Genomic DNA, 25,661 nt, shown 5'->3' on the forward strand with positions numbered 1-25,661 from the left:
TTTCGCATTACACTAGCCCCTTACATATTTTTGAAGCATACAGTATACCTTAGCAAGTTCTTTTAAAATAGATTTGCCTTTATATTAACAGTATTAAAAATAATAAGATTGCACAAGTGCCCTTTAGCAAAATATACTGGAATTTTCAGCACAGAAATGCTCTGCACTGCTACTAAGCCTAAACACTGAAGTTTAACCCAATTTAATGAATCAGAAGAGAAAGAACTCTGAATTACACAGGCATAAATGCATCTTAAATTGGTGTTGTAAACAAAAATTAAACTCAGCTAAGATGAATTTAAATAGCAGTTCTAGACCAACATTTTGTGTGGCAAGTTAAGATTAGTGAATATTTGAAACATGAGCCACAGAAAAATCTGAAGTCAGTTTCTGAAACCAACACAAATACCGTTTATTTGTGGGATATCATTTTACATTAACTCCAGCAAAACCTAAAAACCAATCAGCTGAACTCAGGTAAGGTGGCATAACAGTTCTTTAGTCAGGTTGTGAATCACAGGACTTTAGCACACCTCATATAAGATGCAAATACCTAAGACATAAAAGCATTCACAGTTATAGGTTAACTGCTGTTCCTGTAACAGCAATATCAGTAGAAACTATTTTGTGATAACACAAAATCAACCCACATTTTGGTCTCATTTACAGACAACCTACAGTTTAGTTGGTGGATAGATTCTATACACTTATACAACAATATGAAAGGAGAAAGTATAAGGCTTATAAGAGGTATTTTAGCAGTTATAATTAAAATGAGGGGCACAAGCTAACTTTTAAAGCTGTCTGTATAAACTTCAAAGAGTATTTAACAATTTGTTAGGCTTGTGACCAAGGGCCAACAGAAACCTGGAAAAATCCTAGCAAAATTGAGGTATACTTCTACCCCTCCAAAAACAAGGCTGCAGAACATTAAGTCAGTACCCCATGCCAGGTCTCACTAACTGATTGCACTAGGCACATCTGTGATGAAATAATGAAACAATGAGTTTGTGATGTAACAGGAAACTACAGTTCTCTATAAAAACAAGTCAAAAATTTAAAGATTAAAGGGTTAAAATACACCAGATGCATTCATTCCAAATTTGTACTGTAGTTTAAAGAACATTAAAATAGGTTTAGACTGAAAACTGGAGCTGCCACTTTCTTGAATAGACTTCCTTAAAGAAAGAAAAGGGTACGTTGATCTAGATTAGGCAATAAAGGTAATACATGGGATTAAATGGAGCAAGTTCCCATCTGTTAGTATTAGATTGTTTTAGTCTATTTGGCAAAAGAAGGAACCAGATGCATACATCTGATATTGTTAAGTTTTCCTGTAATTAATATTATCCTTAAAATCTCTTAAATAAGGAACTCTAACAAAGCCCATCATCTATCAATCTTAAGTATTTATAGGGTGCCAAACACTGTAGTATCTGGGTACTAATTTCCTCACTAACCAACTCACTGCCTCATTTCTCTTTAATACCAAACAAAGTTAACACACAGATCATTAAACCTCAACTACACAATTATTTTTCATCAGAAAAACATGTACAGAACTTGCAACACTTTTCCATAATGACCTATGTCTCAGATTTAGCTTCAAGGCCAAGAAGTTGGCAAATTTTGTGCATTTTCTCCTGCAAAACAAGGAATAAACTGAAGTGCCAATCATTTCATTACATTTAAAGAAAAGTGTACAGAACAAAAAAGCAAAGTGAACTATTTAGGGAGTTCCCACTGTTTAAAAAAAAAAAAAAGTAGTGCTTTTGAGATTTATCACCAAAAGACATGAAGAATGAAGTCCTCTGTTTATTCACAGACCAAATACAGCTCAAGAAACAGGAGTGCAAGTTTCCATACAATAACTAGTCAACATGGATAGGCTTAGTTCAGTCATGGGTCCATTCCTTTTTTTGGCCTCTACACTGTAAATGCCAACAAAAGTGAAAATTATCTGCAGCTATGTTAGTGGTTTGATTTAAGAGGACACCTAATAGAAACTCACTGGAGACTCGTATAGGCAACTGGAAGCAGATGAAAAAGTATGTATTTTCAGTCACTATTAAACTCTTTCACATTAACCAGTTCCTTGGGCCCTGCTCCCCATGGACTGTATGCAAAGCAAATAAGAGCAGTATATTATCAATTTTCCCAGCACAAATATCCATAAAAAGTGTGTGTGTGTGGGGGGGGGGATTAATTAAATTTTAGATTCTGTTAAACATAGTAAAATCTGCAAAAAAAGTCTGAGTGATCTGAACAGATTTCTGTTGACCCTGATTATGACAGTTATATCTATAATAATGATTACAAGTTTCTTTGGCTTCTGCCTCCATTATTGGAAGCCAGTTATTCATGACATATAAAATTCATTATGCAACAAAATCTTGTCGTTTAACTGTGCCACTGTGCTAAAAACTTGTCTGGAATTGTAACTAGCCTAACATGTAAGAACACTTATAGTATTTTACCTAGTTTTTTAGCAACCACTATTTAGCCTAATTTTACAAGCTATATTGCTTCCAAGTTTACTTTTTAAAAGAACTAAACCAGTAGCTCCACAGATATTTTCCCTATGGCTATACTCACTGTAATATATATATTTACATTAGAAGTCTTATTAAAACACATGTGTTTTAATAAGAGACTTATTGTAAACATTAAATACCACACACCATTTAATTACTGACTTGTGCAAACTGGCATCAAACATGTAAGTCATGTTATAACATAACAGCATACAAACAGGCAACAATTATGTATGCTTTGTCATTATGAAATTTAAGATTTCTCTTTGTTTTTAATCCCATAACAAAACATGGTGGGGGAAGGCAGTATATGCGCATATACTGGATATACATACGTAACTTTTGTCTCAGGTGGTTGAATTAGGGAAAAAACAAGTTTAAACACAAAATGGCCACTAATAGCAAAGGAACTATGACTCTGGTCCAGAGCAGCAAGATTAGTATGCTTTTGGTGAACTAGGCTTAATTCTGCACACACTGAAGTAAACTGGAGTTGTATCAGTGACTTTAGTAAGAGCAGAATAGAGCCTTCAGTACAGCTGAAAATTTCACATTCAACACAAGGTACTTTTTTGGATCACAATCTAGAAAGGTTTCAAAACTGCTAATTCCTTTAAAAATATTTCTGCAGCAAAGTAATGTTACCGCTTTATTCCAAAATATTCAGTGGCTGATTTTGTTAAAATATACCATTTTTGGACCATTTTAACAAATCTTTGGGACCAAAATAAGTTTAATGGCACCAGAAACTATGACAATCTATTTTAAAAAAAAAATTAATACTGATGTTATTTTATGAAACAGAAGTCAAAGATGACATGACAAAATACAGAACTTAAAACCCATCCCAGTCACTCATTTTCCTCAGATAAATGGCTAAAACTTTCCTATACAAATAATCAAATTCATGAAATTAAGAAGTGGCCCTTACTAACGGTATTGTATATTTAACTTTTTAATGCTGGTGTTTAATATGCCCATTGCCTGCAACGGACATTTGGCTAGGAAAATCCAATCCCTAGCATGAAAGTACTTAAACTTTCACTATTCAATATATTTTTTTACTTAGAAACACAAAATTATAAGCATGGGAAACTAAAGTTACAAACAAAAACTAAACATAGGTTTAACTGTTGGCTGAAAATAATGAGCCTTAATTCCCCAACTAAACACTAATTTTAGATAAAAAGTTTAAATTTCACTTTGTAGCAACATAGTTCGAACAGTCTTGATACACCAAAAATAAAAGGAATATGCCAAAGGCAATTTACAAAAGTCTAAAACCCATTTTTAAAAGGTACTTTAATTTGTTCACTTGTACCTATATTCAAACTACTGCAGTTTTGACATTAAAAAGCCAGTACTTTCTTCTCCAAGTGGAAATCATCTGTGGCATGTACAATTATTACAATTTTAATAATATTAATCATAAAAAAGACATCAATACTTCTTACTGAACAAAAGTGATGTTTGACATATACCTGTGAAGAAAATCATAATGCACCTCTCCTTGTCCCAAAAATTGGCATCTTAAACAGTAAAATTAGAACTACCAACAGTTCTTCCTCATGATAACTATGTTCAAACAGTCTTAATTTTGTTTTCTGAAATGCTACATTTGAGACCAAATGAAAAACAAAAACTAGAAGTTACATGTTCATTGAAGGTGACTAGAAATATGCCACAACATTATTTTTACAATACATTTCTCCAGAAATAATCCCTAGGTGAAGCTTTTTTATACACATATACAAAATTTAGACAGCAATATACACATAATCACAGTGAGGATGCTGGCAAGCTCACCAATCTGTAGTGTAAATACAAAATGCAAAGCAGCCTTCAAAGAGAACAATGCTACACAGCAAGCATAGCTGGCCTGTTAAATAGCAAACACCAAAAGTTCCCTGCAAAAGGGATACAGTGCAAGAAAAGCAGCATGCGCTTTGATACAAACAGCAGTTTATGGCTAATGGTTGACAACTGTAGTAACAGTGACTCTTGAGCGGCTGTGCATAGTAAACTCCTATGTCATCTGTTTCCCTTTATACCACTCCACAAATTCATCCAACAACACTGGCCCTGTAGAGAGATATCAAATAATTATATTTTACATAAATCTTGGAAGAGGGGCTGCAGGAGTAGGGGCATATGGAGAAAACAGAAGAAATACTTACATGCTCCATCTTCATCATAATTACTGAGGTCAAGATTAATTGTTCTACTGAATTCTAGCACATTACACCATTGGTCCTTGTTGATAACTTTGTATTTTGATTGCTGCTTAAGATAAGAAGTGTAAGTTACTAAAACAAAGTTGGAGTTTACAACGTGAAAAAAAATCACTTCAAATTTGCAAGTTTTTAATAGAACTCAAATGCAATAAAGGATAATGACTGAAGTTCTAAACCAATGGAAAGTGTAGTTTTAGGGCTTGGACACTGCATTTTAAGTGTTATGAATTTACAAAATGACAACTTTGAAAATAAGTACCGAGTCATAATTCAGTCATCTACTAGTACTATCATCATTCAAATATTACTATTTCAGAGAAAAACCAAGTAAAACGTAAATCTGTTTCAAACTTTGAAACTTTGTTGTGTACCTCTAGGAACTGGTGGAATACTGGAAAAAGAGGCCACGTTTTTCCCAACAGAAGTCCTAACATACACTTGGCAGTATTTATGTCTAGGCTGCGCTGGTCCTTTTCCTGTTGGAAGGGAAGAAACAAAGTTAAAATGGTATCTCAATATTTCTCATTTGCACCAGTAGTTAAATCTGTTCACTCTTGGCACATCATGAAAACTACTGCTAAATTGCAGGCAACCTGTATATTATGCGCTGTATTGTTTTAACATATACAACAAAGTAAGACTTCCCAATGAAAACTTTATGTTTCTTTACAGCTATTGGCCATGCTATAGAAAGACCAGTTACTTTTCATACTAACTGTAGTTCAAGGATCCCTACTGTAGATGAAGCAGCCACTCTTGGGGTACAATTTCAGAACTTTTTGGAAGCAGCAGCCACTTAAGAGTGAAAACCTGGTCGACACATGGTCTTCCAGGTGGAAATTGAGCCTGCTCTTGCCTTAGCTTTGCTTCATCCACTTCCTTTATACTGCTTAAGATGATATTGCAGAAACACTTCTTTCAGTGACAAACAAGGTTAACACCTTTCCTGTTACTGCAGTTGCTTAGGTCACCTCTCTTTAATATTTTGATATTTATAATGTAGACAAGTTGGGTAATTCTATGAGTGGTCATTATTGCAAGTTTTCAACATTTTCTCGAAGACTTGGTCTTCGCCTGTAGCTTCCTCATGGTTCCCATGTCTCAACTGAACACTGACAAATACATAGCTGGAATCAGTCTGGCTCACCTATTTGTTAGTATTATTAAAACAAGTATTAGAATTCTAAGAATGTATTTAGTGTTTAGATTTTATTGGATGCTTCAGAGTTCTATGTGCATTAATCTCACTTATAACATCTGTATCCCATATTGTAAAGCAAAATTTGAACAGTTACATCGTGAGCTCCTGTGACTCTGTAAATCACCAGACAGGAGAGAGACATTAATTAGCATTAAGGGCTGATCTTCAAGAGAAGATGTTACACCTCCCCAAAAGGAAAGTTCCCTCAATATCATACGATCTATTGTGGGACATTGCAACTGGAATTTCCCTACATACCATCAACAAGAGGACAAAAGACTTTTGTTGTCCTGCTGTCCTCCCTGTGAAGATGAGTAATGCAAATGGACTCCTTCCATCAGCTGAGTTTGCAGCTTAGAGGATAGGAGAAGAAGAGAATAAAACCCCTAACAAGAAGTAAGTGATTATCTATATGCTGCTGGGACTCTGAGATGGCAAAGTGTTTCCAGGTATAAGTAAGATATCCTCAGCTGCTGAGCCTGGGTTAGCCCTAAAGGACATATAGAGCCTGCTTATTATAGAAGCTTCTATTACTTTTTGAAACTTAAGACTGTAACTCATTTGTGTATATATGTTTACCTGCTTTAACTTGTAAATAACTCTCTTGTTTCCTTTTCCTATTCAGAAATTTTTATATAGTCATTAGAGGATTGGTTACAAGCATTGTCTTTAGTGTGATATCTAAGGTGCAATTGACCTGGTGTAAGTGCCTGGTCCTTTGGGACTGGGAGTAACCTGAATATTGCTGTAATTCTTGGCGTAAGGGCTCATCTATCACAAAGGTATGCTCCCCTAGATGTTGAGCTAGATCAGAGTTCCCAAAGGGACTGTCTGAGACTCCTTGTTAAGGCTGTTATAGCATCTGAGGAGTTCACTTGATAACTGGTTGGTGAAATCTAAGCTGACAGCCCGAGACCCCCGCTGCCAGCCCCAGGCAGCTGATGGTTCAATTAATATGGAAAGCCAGATAATAGAGGCTCAGTTTAATGGGGTTCTACTGTACTAATCCTATTTTACAGATGGGGAACTAAGGCATAGAGACCAAGACACTGATCCTGTGTGATTGAAGTCAATGGAAACTGCCATTTACTTCAATAGGCATAGAATCAGGGCCCAGCTGACTTGTCCAAGATCATACAGGAAGTCTTTAGTGAAGCAGGGATTGAACCTGCGAACTACTGCATCCAAAATGAACACTAGCCATTGGACTATCCTTCCTCCCCCGTTTTTTCCCCCTCTGCAATGTTGATATTTGGAATACACAGTATCTGGAAACACACAAAATCAATTTTAAAGAGTGAATATTTGTGTGCGTTGGAAGCAATCTTAACTGGCATCCTGAGAACAACTAGTCCCAGACTTGTAGCTGTTGTATGTGAAAGTGAACCCACAGAAAGCAACAAAAATAAAAGTCAGACTGAGTCCTGGACTACTCACCCGTGCAAAATCAAATGCATATCTATAAATTAGCTTAAAATTTGTAGGCTCATTTAATAAGGATCTCAAGTAATCCAAGGAATTTCTCAGTTTCTCTGTTGCATCACATCTACAAAAAAGAGAAGCTATTTATAATCCAACACTAGATTTTCATCTGAACTTTTAGAAAAAGATATCCCAAATATACTTAGCTTTGTTTTCATTCCCCCAACTCTATATGCATCCTCCATGAAAGTTAAATACACATCAGTGGGCTTAAATACACAAGAACATTGCACGAGTTTAACCTAAGGTGTGAATGGAAACTGATTTATTTAAACTGGTGCAAACCCCTGTATGGATACTCTTATTTTGGTTTAAGAGTATGAGTTTTTTTAAGTTTAATTTGATTGGGAGCAGGTTTAAGTTAAACCTAAGTAAGCCACTCAAATTGAAGTAAAAGCATCTACACAGGGTTTGCACCAATATAAACACTGATTTAAGTTACACCACTGCAATTTTCCTGTCCTTACGAGGTTTTGACTACTATCACAACATTGCAGTTATTTGACCGTTATTTATAGACAAAATTTATCCTGAAACACACTGTGGCTTGAGAGCCAAAAAGTCTATTATTGATATGATCTTCTCACTGAGACAACTACAAGAGAAATGCAGAGGAAATAAAAAGCCCCTTAACAAAGCCTTCCTCCATCTCACAAAGGCTTTTGACTTTGTCAGTAGAAGCAGACTATTTGCACTTCTAGAAAAGATTGGATGTCCCCACCCCCAAGCTCTTAATCATGATTCACTTATTCCATGAAAACATATATGGCACAGTCCAATATGATGGCTTAGTCTCTGAGGCTTTCCAAATTCATAGTGGGGTCAAGCAAGGTTGTGTATTTGCCCAAACTCTGTTTGGGAATCTTCTTCTCCTTGCTACTGAAACAAGCTTTGGGTTTCCCAACTGAGGGAATCTACTTGCACACAAGATCTGATGGAAAACTGTTCAATCTTGAAAGACTCAGACCAAAAACCAAGACTCGGGAGGTCCTCATCCAACACCTCCTCTTCGCTGACAACGCAGCAATGTCCACCCACCCAGAAGCCTATCTCCAAAACCTCATGAACAGTTTTTCCAAAGCTGCCAAATCTTCGCGCTTACCATTAGCCTAAAAAAGAATAACAATGTGCCAAGGAGTTGAAGAAGCACCCTCCATCAAGATCAACAACTATGAACTTGAAGTGATGAACAAGTTCACGTATCTGGGGTCCACTATTGCAGTCAACGGTTCAGTTGAAACGGAACTCATCATCATATATTATATGGTTCTATAGCCATATAAATAAGAAGAAAACTAAGAAGGAAGAAGTGGGGCCGCTTAACACTGAGGATGGAGCGGAGGTTAAAGATAATCTAGGCATGGCCCAATATCTAAACAAATACTTTGCCTCAGTCTTTAATAAGGCTAAAGAGGATCTTGGGGATAATGGTAGCATGACAAATGGGAAGGAGGATATAGAGGTAGATATTACCATATCAGAGGTAGAAGCGAAACTGAAACAGCTTAATGGGACTAAATCGGGGGGCCCAGATAATCTTCATCCAAGAATATTAAAGGAATTGGCACATGAAATTGCAAGCCCATTAGCAAGAATTTTTAATGAATCTGTAAACTCAGGGGTTGTACCGAATGATTGGAGAATTGCTAATATAGTTCCTATTTTTAAGAAAGGAAAAAAAAGTGATCCGGGTAACTACAGGGCAGTTAGTTTGACATCTGTAGTATGCAAGGTCCTGGAAAAAATTTTGAAGGAGAAATTAGTTAAGGACATTGAAGTCAATGGTAAATGGGACAAAATACAACATGGTTTTACAAAAGGTAGATCGTGCCAAACCAACCTAATCTCCTTTTTTGAAAAAGTAACAGATTTTTTAGATAAAGGAAATGCAGTGGATCTAATTTACCTAGATTTCAGTAAGGCATTTGATACCGTGCCACATGGGGAATTATTAGTTAAATTGGAGAAGATGGGGATCAATATGAACATCAGAAGGTGGATAAGGAATTGGTTAAAGGGGAGACTGCAAGGGGTCCTACTGAAAGGCGAACTGTCAGGTTGGAGGGAGGTTACCAGTGGAGTTCCTCAGGGATCGGTTTTGGGACCAATCTTATTTAATCTTTTTGTTACTGACCTTGGCACAAAAAGTGGGAGTGTGCTAATAAAGTTTGCAGATGATACAAAGCTGAGAGGTATTGCCAATTCGGAGAAGGATCGGGATATTATACAGGAGGATCTGGATGACCTTGTAAACTGGAGTAATAGTAATAGGATGAAATTTAATAGTGAGAAGTGTAAGGTTATGCATTTAGGGATTAATAACAAGAATTTTAGTTATAAGTTGGGGACGCATCAATTAGAAGTAACGGAAGAGGAGAAGGACCTTGGAGTATTGGTTGATCATAGGATGACTATGAGCTGCCAATGTGATATGGCTGTGAAAAAAGCTAATGCGGTTTTGGGATGCATCAGGAGAGGCATTTCCAGTAGGGATAAGGAGGTTTTAGGTTTTACAAGGCACTGGTGAGACCTCACCTAGAATACTGTGTGCAGTTCTGGTCTCCCATGTTTAAAAAGGATGAATTCAAACTGGAGCAGGTACAGAGAAGGGCTACTAGGATGATCCGAGGAATGGAAAACTTGTCTTATGAAAGGAGACTTAAAGAGCTTGGCTTGTTTAGCCTAACTAAAAGAAGGTTGAGGGGAGATATGATTGCTCTCTATAAATATATCAGAGGGATAAATATAGGAGAGGGAGAGGAATTATTTAAGCTCAGCACCAATGTGGACACAAGAACAAATGGGTATAAACTGGCCACCAGGAAGTTTAGACTTGAAATCAGATGAAGGTTTTTAACCATCAGAGGAGTGAAGTTTTGGAATAACCTTCCAAGGGAAGCAGTGGGGGCAAAAGATCTATCTGGTTTTAAGATTCTACTCGATAAGTTTATGGAGGAGATGGTATGATGGGATAATGAGATTTTGGTAAGTAATTGATCTTTAAATATTCAGGGTAAATAGGCCAAATCCCCTGAGATGGGATATTAGATGGATGGGATCTGATTTACTATAGAAAACTCTTTTCTGGGTATCTGGCTGGTGAATCTTGCCCATGTGCTTAGGGTTTGGCTGATTGCCATGTTTGGGGTCGGGAGGGAGTTTTCCTCCAGGGCAGATTGGAGAGGCCCTGGAGGTTTTTTTGCCTTCCTCTGTAGCATGGGGCATGGTTGACTGGAGGGAGGCTTCTCTGCTCCTTGAAGTCTTTGAACCATGATTTGAGGACTTCAATAGCTCAGACATGGGTGAGGTTTTTCATAGGAGTGGTGGGTGACATTCTGTGGCCTGCGCTGTGCAGGAGGTCGGACTAGATGATCAGAGTGGTCCCTTCTGACCTTAGTATCTATGAATCTATGAATCATCTGCATTGGAAAAGCCACCACAACATCATCTAGACTTGAGCAAGACAATAAACTGACAGAACACACAAAGACAGAGACATATCTGTGTGTATTGTGCATGTGTTATCAGCACACTTTTGTATGGGAGCGAGGCATGGACTTTACACTCATCAGGAAAAGAGGCTCAAAAGTTTTCATATGAATTGCCTTCATTGAATCTTTGGAACCTCCTGGAGGGACAGAGTCACCAACACTGAGGTGCTCAAACGAACCAGCATACCCAGCATGCAAACACTCCTCACATACAGACGCCTCCATTGGCTTGGGCATGTGTGCTAAATGAATGATAAGCACATCCCAAATGTCATCTTCTAAGGTGAACTGACATCTGGATAAAGACCCAAAGGACGCCCACAATTGTGTTTCAAGGATGTGTGTAAGCAAGACCTCAAAGAAATGGACATGGATGTGGATAACTGGGAAGATCACACTCAGGACTGCAGCTTTTGGAAACAAGATCTTAACGAAGGTCTCACAGTTATGAGATGAAGCAGTCTGGCTTAGCAAAGGAGAAAAGAGCTCGCAGAAGGCAGAGCCCAAGGATCAAAACTTCACCTTTAAATGTGACAGATGCATCAGTGATTGTCTCTCTCGAGTGGGTCTCTTCAGCCACTGCTGCCATAAAACCAATTCAGTAAGTTCTTTACCTCTCAGGGGCGCATATGCATGGTCTCATGAGACTGAAGAGGCCTATTGCTATTGATGTGTTAAACCCTGCATGCTATAACAGCCTGGCAATGTGGCCTAACACATCCACATTGATTCTGAAACTTTGGGGCTTGAACAGACTGGTCTACTCTAAAATGACAGAGACATATCTGGGGTGTGGGACAGACCAGACTTGCCAAGAGGAGCCCCAAGAGGAAAAAAGCCTGGGGAGGAAGCTTAGCTGGAGGGTTTCCTTCAGACGTGCATTTGGAAGTAGGTATTGTAAGGAACCAAGAATGCCAAGGAATGACTGAGAATCCTTGCAATTAAACTGCATGTGGGAATAATTTGAGTGAACAGACTAGAATCCAGAACAGTCACTATGTTTGAAATATGGCGTTGTCTGAATAAAGCAATTTCAAGGAGAGGTGATTCTGGTTAAGACTTGAGGCGTTTGAAGTCTGATTTTGAGTGGGGTGAGGCAAAAGAGCACCTGGTTACAGATGACTTGTTCCTTCATTCTGGAACATATTAACCCCTCCTCTTCACATGAGCATTTTGCCCAATGTGCAGACATTTTAAGCCAGGAGTGTTTAGTCAGCAAAGTATGCGCAGCATAACTGCAAGAACACATTGGTTTAAAGATGTCTGCAGTTGAGCCATACTTGCTGTAGACAGTCGAGAATAAACATTTATGTCTAGTTCTCCAGAGCAGAGTCTTTGACTTTGTGTGCTAATCCAACACATCTTTTTGGACAAAAAATTATTTGACATTATTACATTTACCACAGCAAAATTAGGACTTATAATCTTTTAAAAGGCACTTACTGCAGCGATGTCATTCCTTTTAGCCATTCTTGCAATGTGAAATAACCCATGTTTTGTGCATCCAATTTCCAAGCTAGAACAAGCATAACTACCTATTTAAAAAGGAGACAATATTAAGAGGGACAACAGATTTCTTGAACAGTTATTACTAGATCACTTGCCAAATCTTTTTATTCAGTTTAGAGTAAGAACCATTCAAATATGAGTGAAACAGGCAGGATGTTGAAACTCCTACTACTGAAAAATTAAAATTTTTTTTTTAAGTTCTACAAATTGAGTACACTGCTCATTTATTCAGAAACACTTCTGTATTAAATTACCCTTTCTATCCTACCTTTCAATTTGTTACGTCTATGTACAAAGCCCATCAAACTAAATCAGAATCCCCAACACGTGTGCACCCGCAGGACACTGCGCCGCCGAAATGCTGCCGCCAAGCGCAGCCACAGGAGAACCGCCCGACGAAATGCCGCCGAGAAGCGTTGCCGTTTCTCAGCAGCATTTTGGCAGCGAGGTTTCTTTCTGCTGCCGCTTCTTGGCGGCATTTTGGTGGCGGGGTATTTGGAGCCCACCACAGTCTTTTGAGAATAGGATTGTGCTATTCCCACAGAAAGATTGGGGACCACTGAACTACATCTTTAAACTTTGGAGCAGGAACTGCCTGTACAGTATGTAGCATGACTGGGCCCTAAAGGGTACGACAACACTGCTATAAAAAACAAGACGTGCTGAGTCTCGGAGCCATGTCAGCTGGCTTGGGCTGCAGGTCTATAAAACTGCAGTGTAGATGTTCGGGCTGAGGCATCCCAGGCTCTAAGATCCTCCCATCTAGTGAGGTCTCAGAGCTCAGTCTCCAGCCCAATCCCCAAAGTCTATACTGCAACTTTATAGCCCTGCATCCTGAGCCAACTGATCTGGGCCGGCCGAGGCTGTGTCACAGGTCTTTTATCGTAGTGCAGACATATCCTAAAATTCTGCTGTAATGCAAACAGCAATGACTATTTACATAAAGAGTGGTCCAACTCTTAACTCCAACTTTAAAGTAATTTAAGGTGATTGAAACGCTCCTTTACGTAGCTGTAGGTAGGATTTATTACAGCATAAAGGCTCTCCTGTGAATATAAAGTTTGTCAGTTACTATGGTTCTTCAAGAGAGCATTGCCTCTGTATATCTCACTTGTGGATTGTGCCTCCCAATTGTTGCAAAACTTCAGAAAGCTTATTAAACACTACAGCTGTTGGCTCAACCCAATGGCCTCACACATGAAACATTTGGAGCTAAAGGCTATAAAAGGGCCATGTGGCCCCGACTGCCTCAATTCCTTCCACTTAATCTGAGGGTCCCATGAGGGAAGAGCTCTGAAGAACAGGGGATAGTGTGCTGGTAGCACAACTATACAGAGCCAACATCCTCAAAAACCAACTGCTAATCTACTATTTTTCTTTAAGGTGGTCATTGCTTACTCCCACTTGGGGGAGTCTAACATGCAGCACAGTCCACAGGAACATGGGCTGGTAAATTCTAATTAAACAAAGATTGCAGAATTGTTTTTTACAACATGCATGAAATCTAGATATCAAATCTAGAGAGTAGTGTCAAGTAAATGTCTAAATGAAAAGCCAGCTTGCAGTCCTACAGATTTTCAAAATGGAAATATTTCAAGACTGCAGCTGCTGCTGCTGCCTTAGCCCTAAGAACTTCAGGTACTGCCACCCTAAGTGGCATATAACAAATCTGAGTACGCAGTCTAATCTGTTTAGGATATGCCTGCCCTTTGAGCTAAGATATTTAGCCCCTCCTGCCGCCTGCAGGACCCAGCTACATTCTAATTTTAGTATACAAGCTCTATCAGAACTACCACAGGTATGTCTCTTTGAGCTGAAATTGAGACCTTTCAGCTTGAAGCGTAGGCATACCCATAGATGCTGAGTGAAAATGAAACTCTCTAGAATGAATGTCAAAAGATATAAAAAAGAGACTAATTCTAAATAGCTTAGTCCTATCCAAACAAAAACTCAAGACCTTTTTGAGATCTCTGCTATGAAGCTTAGATTCCCCGAAGTGAGAAAGAAGGTTTGGGGAAAAAAAATACCAGGAGATTTAATTCAGGAACTCAGACACCCCTTTTGAGATACATTTGGGATAAAGTGCAGGACAACTGTCCCTGGGAAGCAGAGTGAAAGGAAGATCAGCCATTAAAGCCTGCAACCTGGTCAATCACTTATTTTGCAGCTATTAATGAGTTAAAAACTCTGTTGCTAATTACAATTACAATAATATTTTCCCAACAGCTCAAAAGTTGATGCTTACCATGAACCACAAGGGTTTAGTGAGTTATTAAGAACATAAGAATGGCCATACTGGGTCAGACCAAAGGTCCATCCAGCCCAGTATCCTGTCTACCAACAGTGGCCAAAGCCAGGTGCCCCAGAGGGAGTGAACCTAACAGGTAATGATCAAGTGATCTCTCTCCTGCCAACCATCTCCACCCTCTGACAAACAGAGACTAGGGACACCATTCCTATACTATCCTGGCTAATAGCCATTAATGGACTTAACCTCCATGAATTTATTCAGTTCTCTTTTAACCCTGTTTTAGTCCTAGCCTTCACAACCTCCTCACGCAAGGAGTTCCACAGGTTGACTGTGTGCTGTGTGAAGAAAACCTTCCTTTTATTTGTTTTAAATCTGCTGCCATTAATTTCATTTGGTGGCCCCTAGTTCTTATATTATGGGAACAAGTAAATAACTTTTCCTTATTCACTTTCTCCACACCACTCATGATTTTACATATCTCTATCATATTCCCCCTTAGTCTCCTCTTTTCCAAGATGAAAGGTCCTAGCCTCTTTAATCTCTCCTCATATGGGACCCGTTCCAAACCCCTAAGCATTTTAGTTGCCCTTCTCTGAACCTTTTACAATGCCAGTATTTCTTTTTTGAGATGAGGAGACCACATCTACACACAGTATTCAAGACGTGGGCATACCATGGACTTATATAAGGGCAATAAGATATTCTCCATCTTATTCTCTATCCCTTTTTTAATGATTCCTAACATCCTGTTTGCTTTTTTGACTGCCGCTGCACACTGGGTGGACGTCTTCAGAGAACTATCCACGATGACTCCATGCTCTTTTTCCTGGTTAGTTGCAGCTAAATTAGCCCCCATCATATTGTATGTATAGTTGGGATTATTTTTTCCAATGTGCATTACTTTACATTTATCCACATTAAATTTCATTTGCCATTTTGTTGCCCAATCACTTAGTTTTGTGAGATCTTTTTGAAGTTCTTCACAGTCTGCTTTGGTCTTAACTATCCTGAGCAGTTAGTATCATCTGCAAACTTTGCCACCTCACTGTTTATCTCCAGATCATTTATGAATAGGTTGAATAGGATTGGTCCTAGGACTGACCTTTGGGGAACACCACTAGTTACCCCTCTCCATTCTGAAAATTTACCATTTATTCCTACCCTTTGTTCCCTGTCTTTTAACCAGTTCTCAATCCATGAAATGATCTTCCCTTTTATCCCATGACTACTTAATTTACATAAGAGCCTCTGATGAGGGATCTTGTCAAAGGCTTTCTGGAAATCTAAGTACACCATGTCCACTGGATCCCCCTTGTCCACATGTTTGTTGACCCCTTCAAAGAACTCTAATAGATTAGTAAGACATGATTTCCCTTTACAGAAACCATGTTGACTTTTGCCCAACAATTTATGTTCTTCTATATGTCTGACAATTCTATTCTTTACTATTGTTTCAACTAATTTGCCCGGCACTGACATTAGACTTACCGGTCTGTAACTGCCAGGATCACCTCTAGAGCCCTTTTTAAATATTGATGTTACATTAGCTATCTTCCAGTCATTGGGTACAGATGATGATTTAAAGGACAGGATACAAACCGTAGTTAACCGTTCCACAATTTCACATTTGAGTTCTTTCAGAACTCTTGGGTGAATGCCATCTGGTCCCGGTGACTTGATACTGTTAAGTTTCTCAATTAATTCCAAAACCTCCTCTAGTGACACTTCAATCTGTGACAATTCCTCAGATTTGTCACCTACAAAAGACGGCTCAGGTTTGAGAATCTCCCTAGCATCCTCAGCCGTGAAGATTGAAGCAAAGAATTCATTTAGTTTCTCCACAATTACTTTATCATCTTTAAGTGCTCCTTTTGTATCTCGATCGTCCCGGGGCCCCACTGGTTGTTTAGCAGGCTTCCTGCTTCTGATGTACTTAGAAAACGTTTTGTTATTACCTTTTGAGTTTTTGGCGAGCTGTTCTTCAAACTCCTTTTTGGCTTTTCTTATTACATTTTTACACTTAATTTGGCAGTCTAACACTACACTACAAAATTGAGTTGTGTCTTGTATTTCACACAAATCTCTTAGTACAAAATTATAATTTTATCTAGCCAGTTTTAATACTTTAAAAATCCCACAAAAGACAAGTCAAGAAGCCAGCCTTTTCTGTTTTCCTGTACATGAAAGGTGTATTATGTATGAATTTTAAAAGGTCTTTTCTAATTCACAAGATATTCCTGACTGTAAGAGACACATGTTTTCTGTATCACTTGTGTTTCAAAATCAGGTGGATGAGATTAGCAAATTTTCAAACAGGACAATATTTCCCCCCTCAGAAATATGAAACAAACATATGAGCCCAATAATGTGCATACCCACTTCATTTCTAAATTAAAACTCTAGGATTGTTTCAATTAAAATAAACACTAACTTTTTGGAAGGTTTGGGCTTTCAGAGTTTAATTTACCTGTTTTCAGTGAAGGCAAGTGATTTTAAGGTGTGCCAAAGTAACAAAATAAACCTGGCTGGTTTTTGTTTCTCCATTTAACAACGGTTTCTTCACTTTTCCATTTCAAAATTTTTCAAACTTGGATGATAAAAGACTAAGAGATACAAACCAGGTTCGTGTTCACTTTGGTGGCTTAAGCATATTTTGGGAAAATCATAAACTTACATTTTCTGGTTCAACTCCGATATCTTCACAAAATTTCTCCATGCCTTCAGGACCTACAACGTCATCAGTTCCTGCAATCAAATGACATTTCAAATATTGTTGTTTAAATTAAAATTCACTGCAAGCACATCACTGCTGTAAAAGAGAAGTATTCATTCAACATAAACTGAATTTCTGTAGGATTCAGTTTTCTTTTTGATATATACAAATATTTACCCTTTATAAGAAGATATTAAACTATGATAAACGTTTACACCTCTGGTAACGCATAAGAAGAAAGAAAGAAAATATCAGCACTATCCTTTATTTAACTTGTACCACAGTACCCAGTAATTGCAGCAATTGTGAAAACTGAATAGATTCATAGATATTAAAGTCAGAAGGAACCATTATGATCATCTAGTCTGACCTCCTGCACAATGCAGGCCACAGAATCTCACCCACCCACTCCTGCAATAAACCTCTCACCTACATCTGAGCTACTGAAGTCCTCAAATCATGGTTTAAAGAATCCTCCAGCAAGTGACCCATGCCCCCTGCTACAGAGGAAGGAAAAAAACCCCAGGGCCTCTGCCAATCTGTCCTGGAGAAAAATTCCTTCCTGACCCCAATTATGGCGATCAGCTGAACCCTGAGCACGTGGGCAAGATTCACCAGCCAGATACCCAGGAAAGAATTCTCTGTCGTAACTCAGATCTCACCCCATCTAACATCCCATCACAGGCCATTGGGCCTATTTACCATGAATATTTAAAGATCAATTAATTGCCAAAATCATGTTATCCCATCATACCATCTCCTCCATAAACTTATCGAGTTTAATCTTGAAGCCAGATAGGTCTTTTGCCCTCACTGCTTCCCTGGGAAGGCTGTTCCAGAACTTCACTCCTCTGATGGTTAGAAACCATCATTAGAAACCTTCGTCTAATTTCAAGTCTAAACTTCCTGATGCCCAGTTTATATCCATTTGTTCTTGTGTCCACATTGGTACTGAGCTTAAATAATTCTTCTCCCACTCTGGTATTTATCCCTCTGATATATTTATAGAGAGCGAGCATATCTCCCTTCAGCCTTCTTTTGGCTAGGTTAGACAAGCCAAGCTCCTTGAGTCTCCTTTCATAAGACAGGTTTTCTATTCCTCCAATCATCCTAGTAGCCCTTCTCTGTACCTGTTCAAGTTTGAATTCATCCTTCTTAAACGTGGGAGACCAGAACTGCACACTGTATTCCAGATGAGGTCTCACCAGTGCCTTGTATAACAGTACTAACACCTCCTTATCCCTACTGGAAATACCTCACCTGATGCATCCCAAGACCACATTAGTTTTTTTCATGGCCATATCACATTGGCGGCTCGTTGTCATCCTGTGGTCAACCCATACTCCAAGTTCCTTTTCCTCCTCCGTTACTTCTAACTGAGGCGTCCCCAGCTTATAACTAAAATTCTTGTTATTAATCCCTAAATGCATGACCTTACACTTCTCACTATTAAATTTCATCCTACTACTATTACTCCAGTTTACAAGGTCATCCAGATCCTCCTGTATGATATCCCGGTCCTTCTCTAAATTGGCAATACCTCCCAGCTTTGTATCATCCGCAAACTTTATTAGCACACTCCCACTTTTTGTGCCAAGGTCAGTAATAAAAAGATTAAATAAGATTGGTCCCAAAACCGATCCCTGAGGAACTCCACTGGTAACTTCCCTCCAGCCTGACAGGTCACCTTTCAATATGACCTGCTGTAGTCTCCCCTTTAACCAATTTCTTATCCACTTTTCAATTTTCATATTGATCCCCATCTTTTCCAATTTAGCTAATAATTCCCCTGTGGCACGGTATCAAACACCTTACTGAAATCTAGGTAAATTAGATCCATTGCATTTCCTTTGTCTAAAAAATCTGTTACTTCCTCAAAGAAGGAGATCAGGTTGGTTTGACACGGTCTACCTTTTGTAAAACGATGTTGTATTTTGTCCCATTTACCATTGACCTCAATGTCCTTAACTACTTTCTCCTTCAAAATTTTTTCCAAGACCTTGCATACTACAGATGTCAAACTAACTGGCCTGTAGTTACCCGGATCACTTTTCTTTCCCTTTCTTAAAAATAGGAACTATGTTAGCAATTCTCCAGTCATATGGTACAACCCCTGAGTTTACAGGTTCATTAAAAATTCTTGCTAATGGGCTTGCAATTTCATGTGCCAATTCCTTTAATATTCTTGGATGAAGATTATCTGGGCCCCCCGATTTAGTCCCATTAAACTGTTTGAGTTTCACTTCTACCTCAGATATGGTAATATCTACCTCCATATCCTACCATTATCCCTAAGATCCTCATTAGCCTCATTAAAGACTGAGGCAAAGTATTTGTTTAGATATTGGGCCATGCCTAGATTAACCTTAACCTCCACTCCATCCTCAGTGTTTAGCGGTCCCACTTCTTTCTTTGTTTTCTTCTTATTTATATGGCTAGAGAACCTTTTACTATTGGTTTTAATTCCCTTTGCAAGGTCCAACTCTACTTGACTTTCAGCCTTTCTCACTTTATCCCTACATGTTCTGACTTCAGTAAGGTAGCTTTCCTTGCTGATCCCTCCCATCTTCCACTTCCTGTATTCTTTCTGTTATTTCTTAATCACCTCTCAGATGCTTGCTCATCCAGGTTGGTCTACAACTCCTGCCTTTGAATTTTTTCCCCTTTCTTGGGATGCAGGCTTCCGATAGCTTCTGAAGCTTTGACTTGAAGTAATCCCAGGCCTCCTCTGCCTTTAGATCCACAAGTTCTTCAGTCCAATCCACTTCCCTAACTAATTTCCTTAATTTTTGAAAGTCACCCCTTTTGAAATCAAAATCCCTAGTCACAGATATATTTTTGTTTATCCTTCCATTCAGTTTGAACTGAATTAGCTCATGATCAATTGAACCAAGATTATCCCCTACAACCATTTCTTCTATGAGGGTCTCACTACTCACCAAAACTAAATCTAAAATGGCATCCCCTCTTGTTGGTTCAGCAACTAGTTGGTGAAGGAATCCATCAGCTATCGCATCCAGGAAAATCTGAGCCCTATTATTATTACTAGTACTTGTCCTCCAGTCTATATCTTGGAAGTTAAAGTCTCCTGTGATCACACAATTCCCATTAGTATTTACTTCATTAAAAACATTAAAGAGGGCTCTATCCATATCCAAATTAGATTGCGGCCGTCTATAGCACACCCCAAGCATTATCACAGGGGAGGCTCTAGTAGTTTTCTTCCCCAATATGATTTTTGACCAGACCGACTCTCTCTTATCCATTCCATTAATAAGGAAGGTACTGCAGGACAAAGACTTCTGAAACTGGCTCAGTACCAAAGTGCTGCTATACTGTGTGAACGGAACACAGTGGTTATTAGAACTTATTAAAGGCTCAAGCCAGGAAACAAATTTGTTTTAAAGTTATCTTAATAGTAAACAGACAAGAAATCTTTAGTTGTATTAGAATACATGATTTTTTTTTAAAAGGGAGAGAATATAGCTAACAAATATATATTATACTAGTATGGGATTGACACCCCCAGAACCAAATGCACAATTTACCTGTTTATATTAACTGTAACTATTTTCTTTGAGTCATTAAAAAAAAATCTAAAATAAGATTATCATGACCATTTTTATTCACAATGCAACAACACCATACCACACCACATTATGGAGACTTCACATACACAAACCCCCCTGCAAAACTCTGCAAAGTAATTGCTATGTAAAAAGGCTTCAGAAAATATAACAGCAAGAAGAGCAGAAATCAAATCAAGACTCTACTTCACAATCTCTGCAATACACTGTATGAAAACTGCTAGAGGCGTATACAAATAATAGTCAAACCTTGAAAAAAAAAGGTTTTATAATGAGAACAGCAGTTGACCCTTCACTATTGTGTTACAGTCAATCTTATATCAGTCTTAAATATTCAGCATTGAGTATAATTAAATTTATTTAATAATACACATTTCCCATCTTTATTTTCCTATCTTCCCATTATCCCCCCACCCCCATCCCGATTCAGCCGCCTCAAAACATACAACGGTTAAAAAAGATTTCTGCTATTTTGTAAGGGAAAGTCACATTAGGAAAAGGGCAGTATCAACAGTGGGTTTGTGTAAAAGAGAAAAACCTATGACGTAAACATACAAGATCCTCATTTGAAAATGTGTTATCTAGAAGTGTTATAACACCATTATGAACAAAACTACCCACTCCTCTCTGCCTTCTTCTTAGCTCTTTGCAGATGCAGCAAGTGGAAAACCAGTTTTCACACACTGCTATTCCCTCATCCTTCTTTCTACTGAACTCTTGCCAAGAATGAGTTATTCCAGTTGTCAGAACAAGAACAGAAAATCCACACAGCCATTAAGAAAGGCAATAGGGTGCCTGCCTTTTTTTCTCTCTGAACCCTTGTCTGTCTCTCTTCTCTGAACCTGCCAGACACAAAGACCTCTGACTAGTTTGGTTCATATAAATCATGTTTTGCTTTAATAGCATCACCACCAAAAATTAAGTGGTAATTTATTAGCTGTACAGATGCCAAAAAGGAATGGAGATGAGAGCATTTAATATGCATCCAAACCAGCAGCTGCAAAAAGCGTCGTTTACTACCTAAACTTCTAGGTATGCTTTCAGAGAAACTGCCCAAGGTCCCCATTTCTCTATCTATATTTCTAGCTATTCAGTTTCCCCTTCAGTTCTTTACAATACTGTACTACAGAATTATTTTCTCCCATTGCAAATAGCTTCCTTTAGGAGAGTTTTGTGTACTATTCTGCAAAAATAGCAGGTCACTGCCTGTATGTTGTCAGAAAATGAAGTATATCATAATAGGTGGTCCTAGAAGAAATTGCCAAGTCAAGTCCTGTTCAATATACAATAATGAGAACGAGACAAAAATATACCCTCATGCTTAAAGATGAAAAATAATTCTAAGGAAAGACTCCTTGGGGAAATGTGATCTCAGGAATCAGTTCCATTTTCTGCTTAGAACTGGAACCAGATTTAGAAGTGACAAACTAAATATGGCTAACCTCCTAACCCTTTTAAAATGGGGCCCATGTCACCAGATGTCTACACTTCTCAATTGTAAGGAGCCAGAACTCTAAATCAATGAGTTAAACAAACCTCAGTTGGAAAAATAATTTAATGTACAGATATTAGCAATAAATTCTGGTATAGAATTTAGCAATAAACCACAATTAAAGCTTGATTTTGTTTAATGTACAGTTACTAATTTATTTTTAATTCTGTGCAACTTAAAACCAAAACAGTGATACATTATCTGCATTTGAAATGTTTCTTCTTTGGGGAAAATATTGTCTTCAGTGTGTTAATTATTCTTTCAGACACTGGCACATCTTGAGTTCTTTGGTATCTGTCTATGAACAGGAGTTTTTTTATTCAAGGATTCTTTTTTAAACTCTTTGCTTTACCAAGAAATCTCTGTATTCAGATTGAATTTTCTAGGAAAAATCTCATTTAATAATGTCTTTAAATTTCAATACAAATTTAGACAGTTGTCAGGATTAGGCATTGGTACATATCAGCTTACCTGCATACTCATAGAACCATTCTAAGCATCTTTTACTTGAAAAGACTTCTTCCTCTGTCTTTATTCTAGTTGAATCATATTTTCTATACATGCTAAAAATGGAGAACATAATTAATAAATAATTTACATTTTAAAAAACAGCTTTGTAGTCAAGATACAGTTAGCCAATACAAATGGTAATATCATTTTCCTAATATGAATAGTATAATCTTAGCGCTTCTGTTTTTCAGGGTTTATTAATTTCATTTGGGGGAGTCTATTTTTTGAAGATTTTTGAGCTTTATGTAGCTGTCCAAAAATTTATATATACTGCAATGAGTAATGTATATTATACACATTACTCATTATAATAGTATATATACTGTCATGAGTAATCTCCCTGTAATGTTATTTAGCACACTAACATAATACTGTTTCAACCAGCACATTAGGGAAGTTTTAATGCACATCAACAGGGGCTACACAGACAGTTAATGCGCAACATATGAGTGCGCTTTAGAAATCACAAGCCTACAGTGTGCCTTACTGATCCATGTAGACAAGCCCTTAGATACAAGTAACCATTTCCAGGTTTACTGCATAAACACCAGTTTGTTTTCTTTTCTTTTCCAGCATCGGGGTGTTTTATTGGTGTTTACCAGTTAAAATCTAAAATCAGAAGCCCTACTTAATCTTTAGCATTTTACTCAACATCTTGCCCTCATATATCCACTTATTTACACAACAGCTTAACAGAATAAGTACCATAAAACTAAATATTAGAAATATTGAATGTATAAATAAAGCTAGCTCTTTCAAAGTTTGGAACTTTTTCAGCAAAATTGACTAGATGGCTCAAGGAACTGAAATGAGTTCTTCACACCTTCATCTACAGATCATTGGTTTAAAATCCAGCTCAGGCTGATAGTGATCACCAAAAAAACCTGCAGGGTGACCAAATGCTACAAGAGTTTGTTAGAGGACTTTCCCTTCACACCCACAGGCACCGACTCTGTGGGAGCTCCAGGGCTGGAGCACCTACCGAAAAAAATTAGTGGGTGCTTTAGAACCCACTGGCAGCCAGCTCTGCCTGCCGGCAGCCCCCACAGATCAACTTCTCCCCCTCCCTCCCAACGCTTACCGCCTCCTGCAATTAGTGGGGCATGCGGGAGGCTCTGGGAGGAAGCGGGGGGAGGAGCAGTGATGGGGCACGCTCAGGGGCGAGGGGGAACTGGGCAGGAAGAGATGGGGTTGGGAGTTGGGAGAAGGGATGGAATGGGGCCTGGGGCAGAGCAAAAGCAGGAAGATGTGGGTGGAGGCTTGGGGGAAAGGAGGCAGGTAGAGGCAGGACCTGGGGCAGAGATGGGGGTTGAGCACCCCCTGGGCCCGGAGGAAACGGAGCCTCTGGTTCCTGTCACAGAGACAGAAAGCAGAAAACCAGAAGTCTGAAGTGCAAGCAACACGATATTTATTGGGGTTAGTTTCAAGCAAGCATATCCATAGCTCTACACACTGGCAGAATCTGTTTACCCATGTCCCTGTTCCCAGCTCTGACACCGCAGGGCCTTTGCCTGTGTCCCTGTTTCCTATTCCCCCCTCCTCCTCCTTAGCAGCCCCATATATACCTGCAATGCACGCCCCTGGTCCCACTTCTTACAAGTTATGGTCATGTTCCATTTTGGAGGATCATGAGTCTGAGGTCTTCATCCCATCTCTTTTGTATCCCATGGGAAGGATATGGAGTGAGGTTGTGCACTGGTCAAGCCAGGCTTTTCTTTGGCTCTTAGTGTGTCTTATGCCTCCCACCAAGCCTCCTTGCCCCTTTTAACTGGCGGCTTGACCTTGGCTTGAGAGAGCAGCCAGCAAGCCAGCCTTCCTGAATATGCTCACCTAATACACTCCCACCTCCCCAGTAACACTTTAACTGTACTTATCTGTTTCCATTATAATAACAAACCCACCTGGCTTAGGCAGAAGCAACACACAGTGTCTTTGTTCACACATATTAGTAAGGATATAGGTGTATCAAAAATCAAACAGGCAAACAAGACCCAAAATTTTATCTCATGTGAATATACAGGCCTGAATCCTACATTATCACTAGCACTCCTAACAGAGCTGGTGGTCTCAGTTCAGTTCCTGAACTGCCCTTGTAACAAAACATACAATAATGGCAATTTCTGCAGAAAGCCCACAGCCAAGGACACAACTAACTTTGTTGCCTCTTAAACAGAAACTCTCTAGAAGAGGGCTGAGGCCTCTGAGTAGAGAAATATAGAAAAATTTGAAGCGTCTCTACCTTTACTCTATTTGTTCAGCAGCAAAACAAGAGTATCATGAATTTCTATTACTGGTAACACAGGAAAGCCATCACAAGTGCTAAAATAGAACAGTTAGTTACACCAGGGTAACTAGGGTTTTTATGGGAGGGGGAAGGTGAGGGGTTTGGGAGATGATGTTGGTAGTGTGTAACCCACTGTAGGTGCAAGTACTTTTTTTGTTTGATTACAAGTATCCGTTAGGGCAACACAGGCACCCTATGCCTCCTCATGCTCCCACACAAGAGCAAAATGGGGGGAGGAATGGAGGGAACACCATGCTCCCACAGTTTCCTTGCAATTCAAAGCCTGTGTTGCTGAGGCCTCCGAAAAGCGGGGATGGAGGGCAGGTCATGGGATCCACGAGTACAACATCTCAAAGAACTACCGTTACTGTAA

At 38.7% G+C, this 25,661-nt stretch overlaps 1 protein-coding gene across 6 annotated transcripts in view; it reads right to left on the reverse strand.

Annotated features, from left to right (window-relative positions):
• Window positions 1-387: 387 nt before the first annotated feature.
• DCUN1D4 (defective in cullin neddylation 1 domain containing 4) overlaps window positions 388-25,661 on the reverse strand; it is an 86,210-nt gene continuing 60,936 nt past the window's right edge. For 3 of the 6 annotated variants that reach the window (XM_038399194.2, XM_038399198.2, XM_043513863.1), the window contains 7 exons: window positions 22,966-23,057; window positions 17,377-17,447; window positions 12,386-12,477; window positions 7,407-7,515; window positions 5,140-5,244; window positions 4,712-4,817; window positions 388-4,616 (listed from right to left, as the gene is read on the reverse strand). In XM_038399194.2, the coding sequence (XP_038255122.1) occupies window positions 4,561-4,616; window positions 4,712-4,817; window positions 5,140-5,244; window positions 7,407-7,515; window positions 12,386-12,477; window positions 17,377-17,447; window positions 22,966-23,057 (631 nt within the window). In that variant the 3' untranslated portion in view covers window positions 388-4,560. The remainder of the gene's footprint in view (window positions 4,617-4,711; window positions 4,818-5,139; window positions 5,245-7,406; window positions 7,516-12,385; window positions 12,478-17,376; window positions 17,448-22,965; window positions 23,058-25,661) is intronic. The other 3 variants (XM_038399195.2, XM_038399199.2, XM_043513864.1) reach the window with 1 other exon arrangement.

Source organism: Dermochelys coriacea, chromosome 4 (assembly GCF_009764565.3).
Source record: "Dermochelys coriacea isolate rDerCor1 chromosome 4, rDerCor1.pri.v4, whole genome shotgun sequence".
Taxonomy (NCBI): Eukaryota; Metazoa; Chordata; order Testudines; family Dermochelyidae; genus Dermochelys; species Dermochelys coriacea.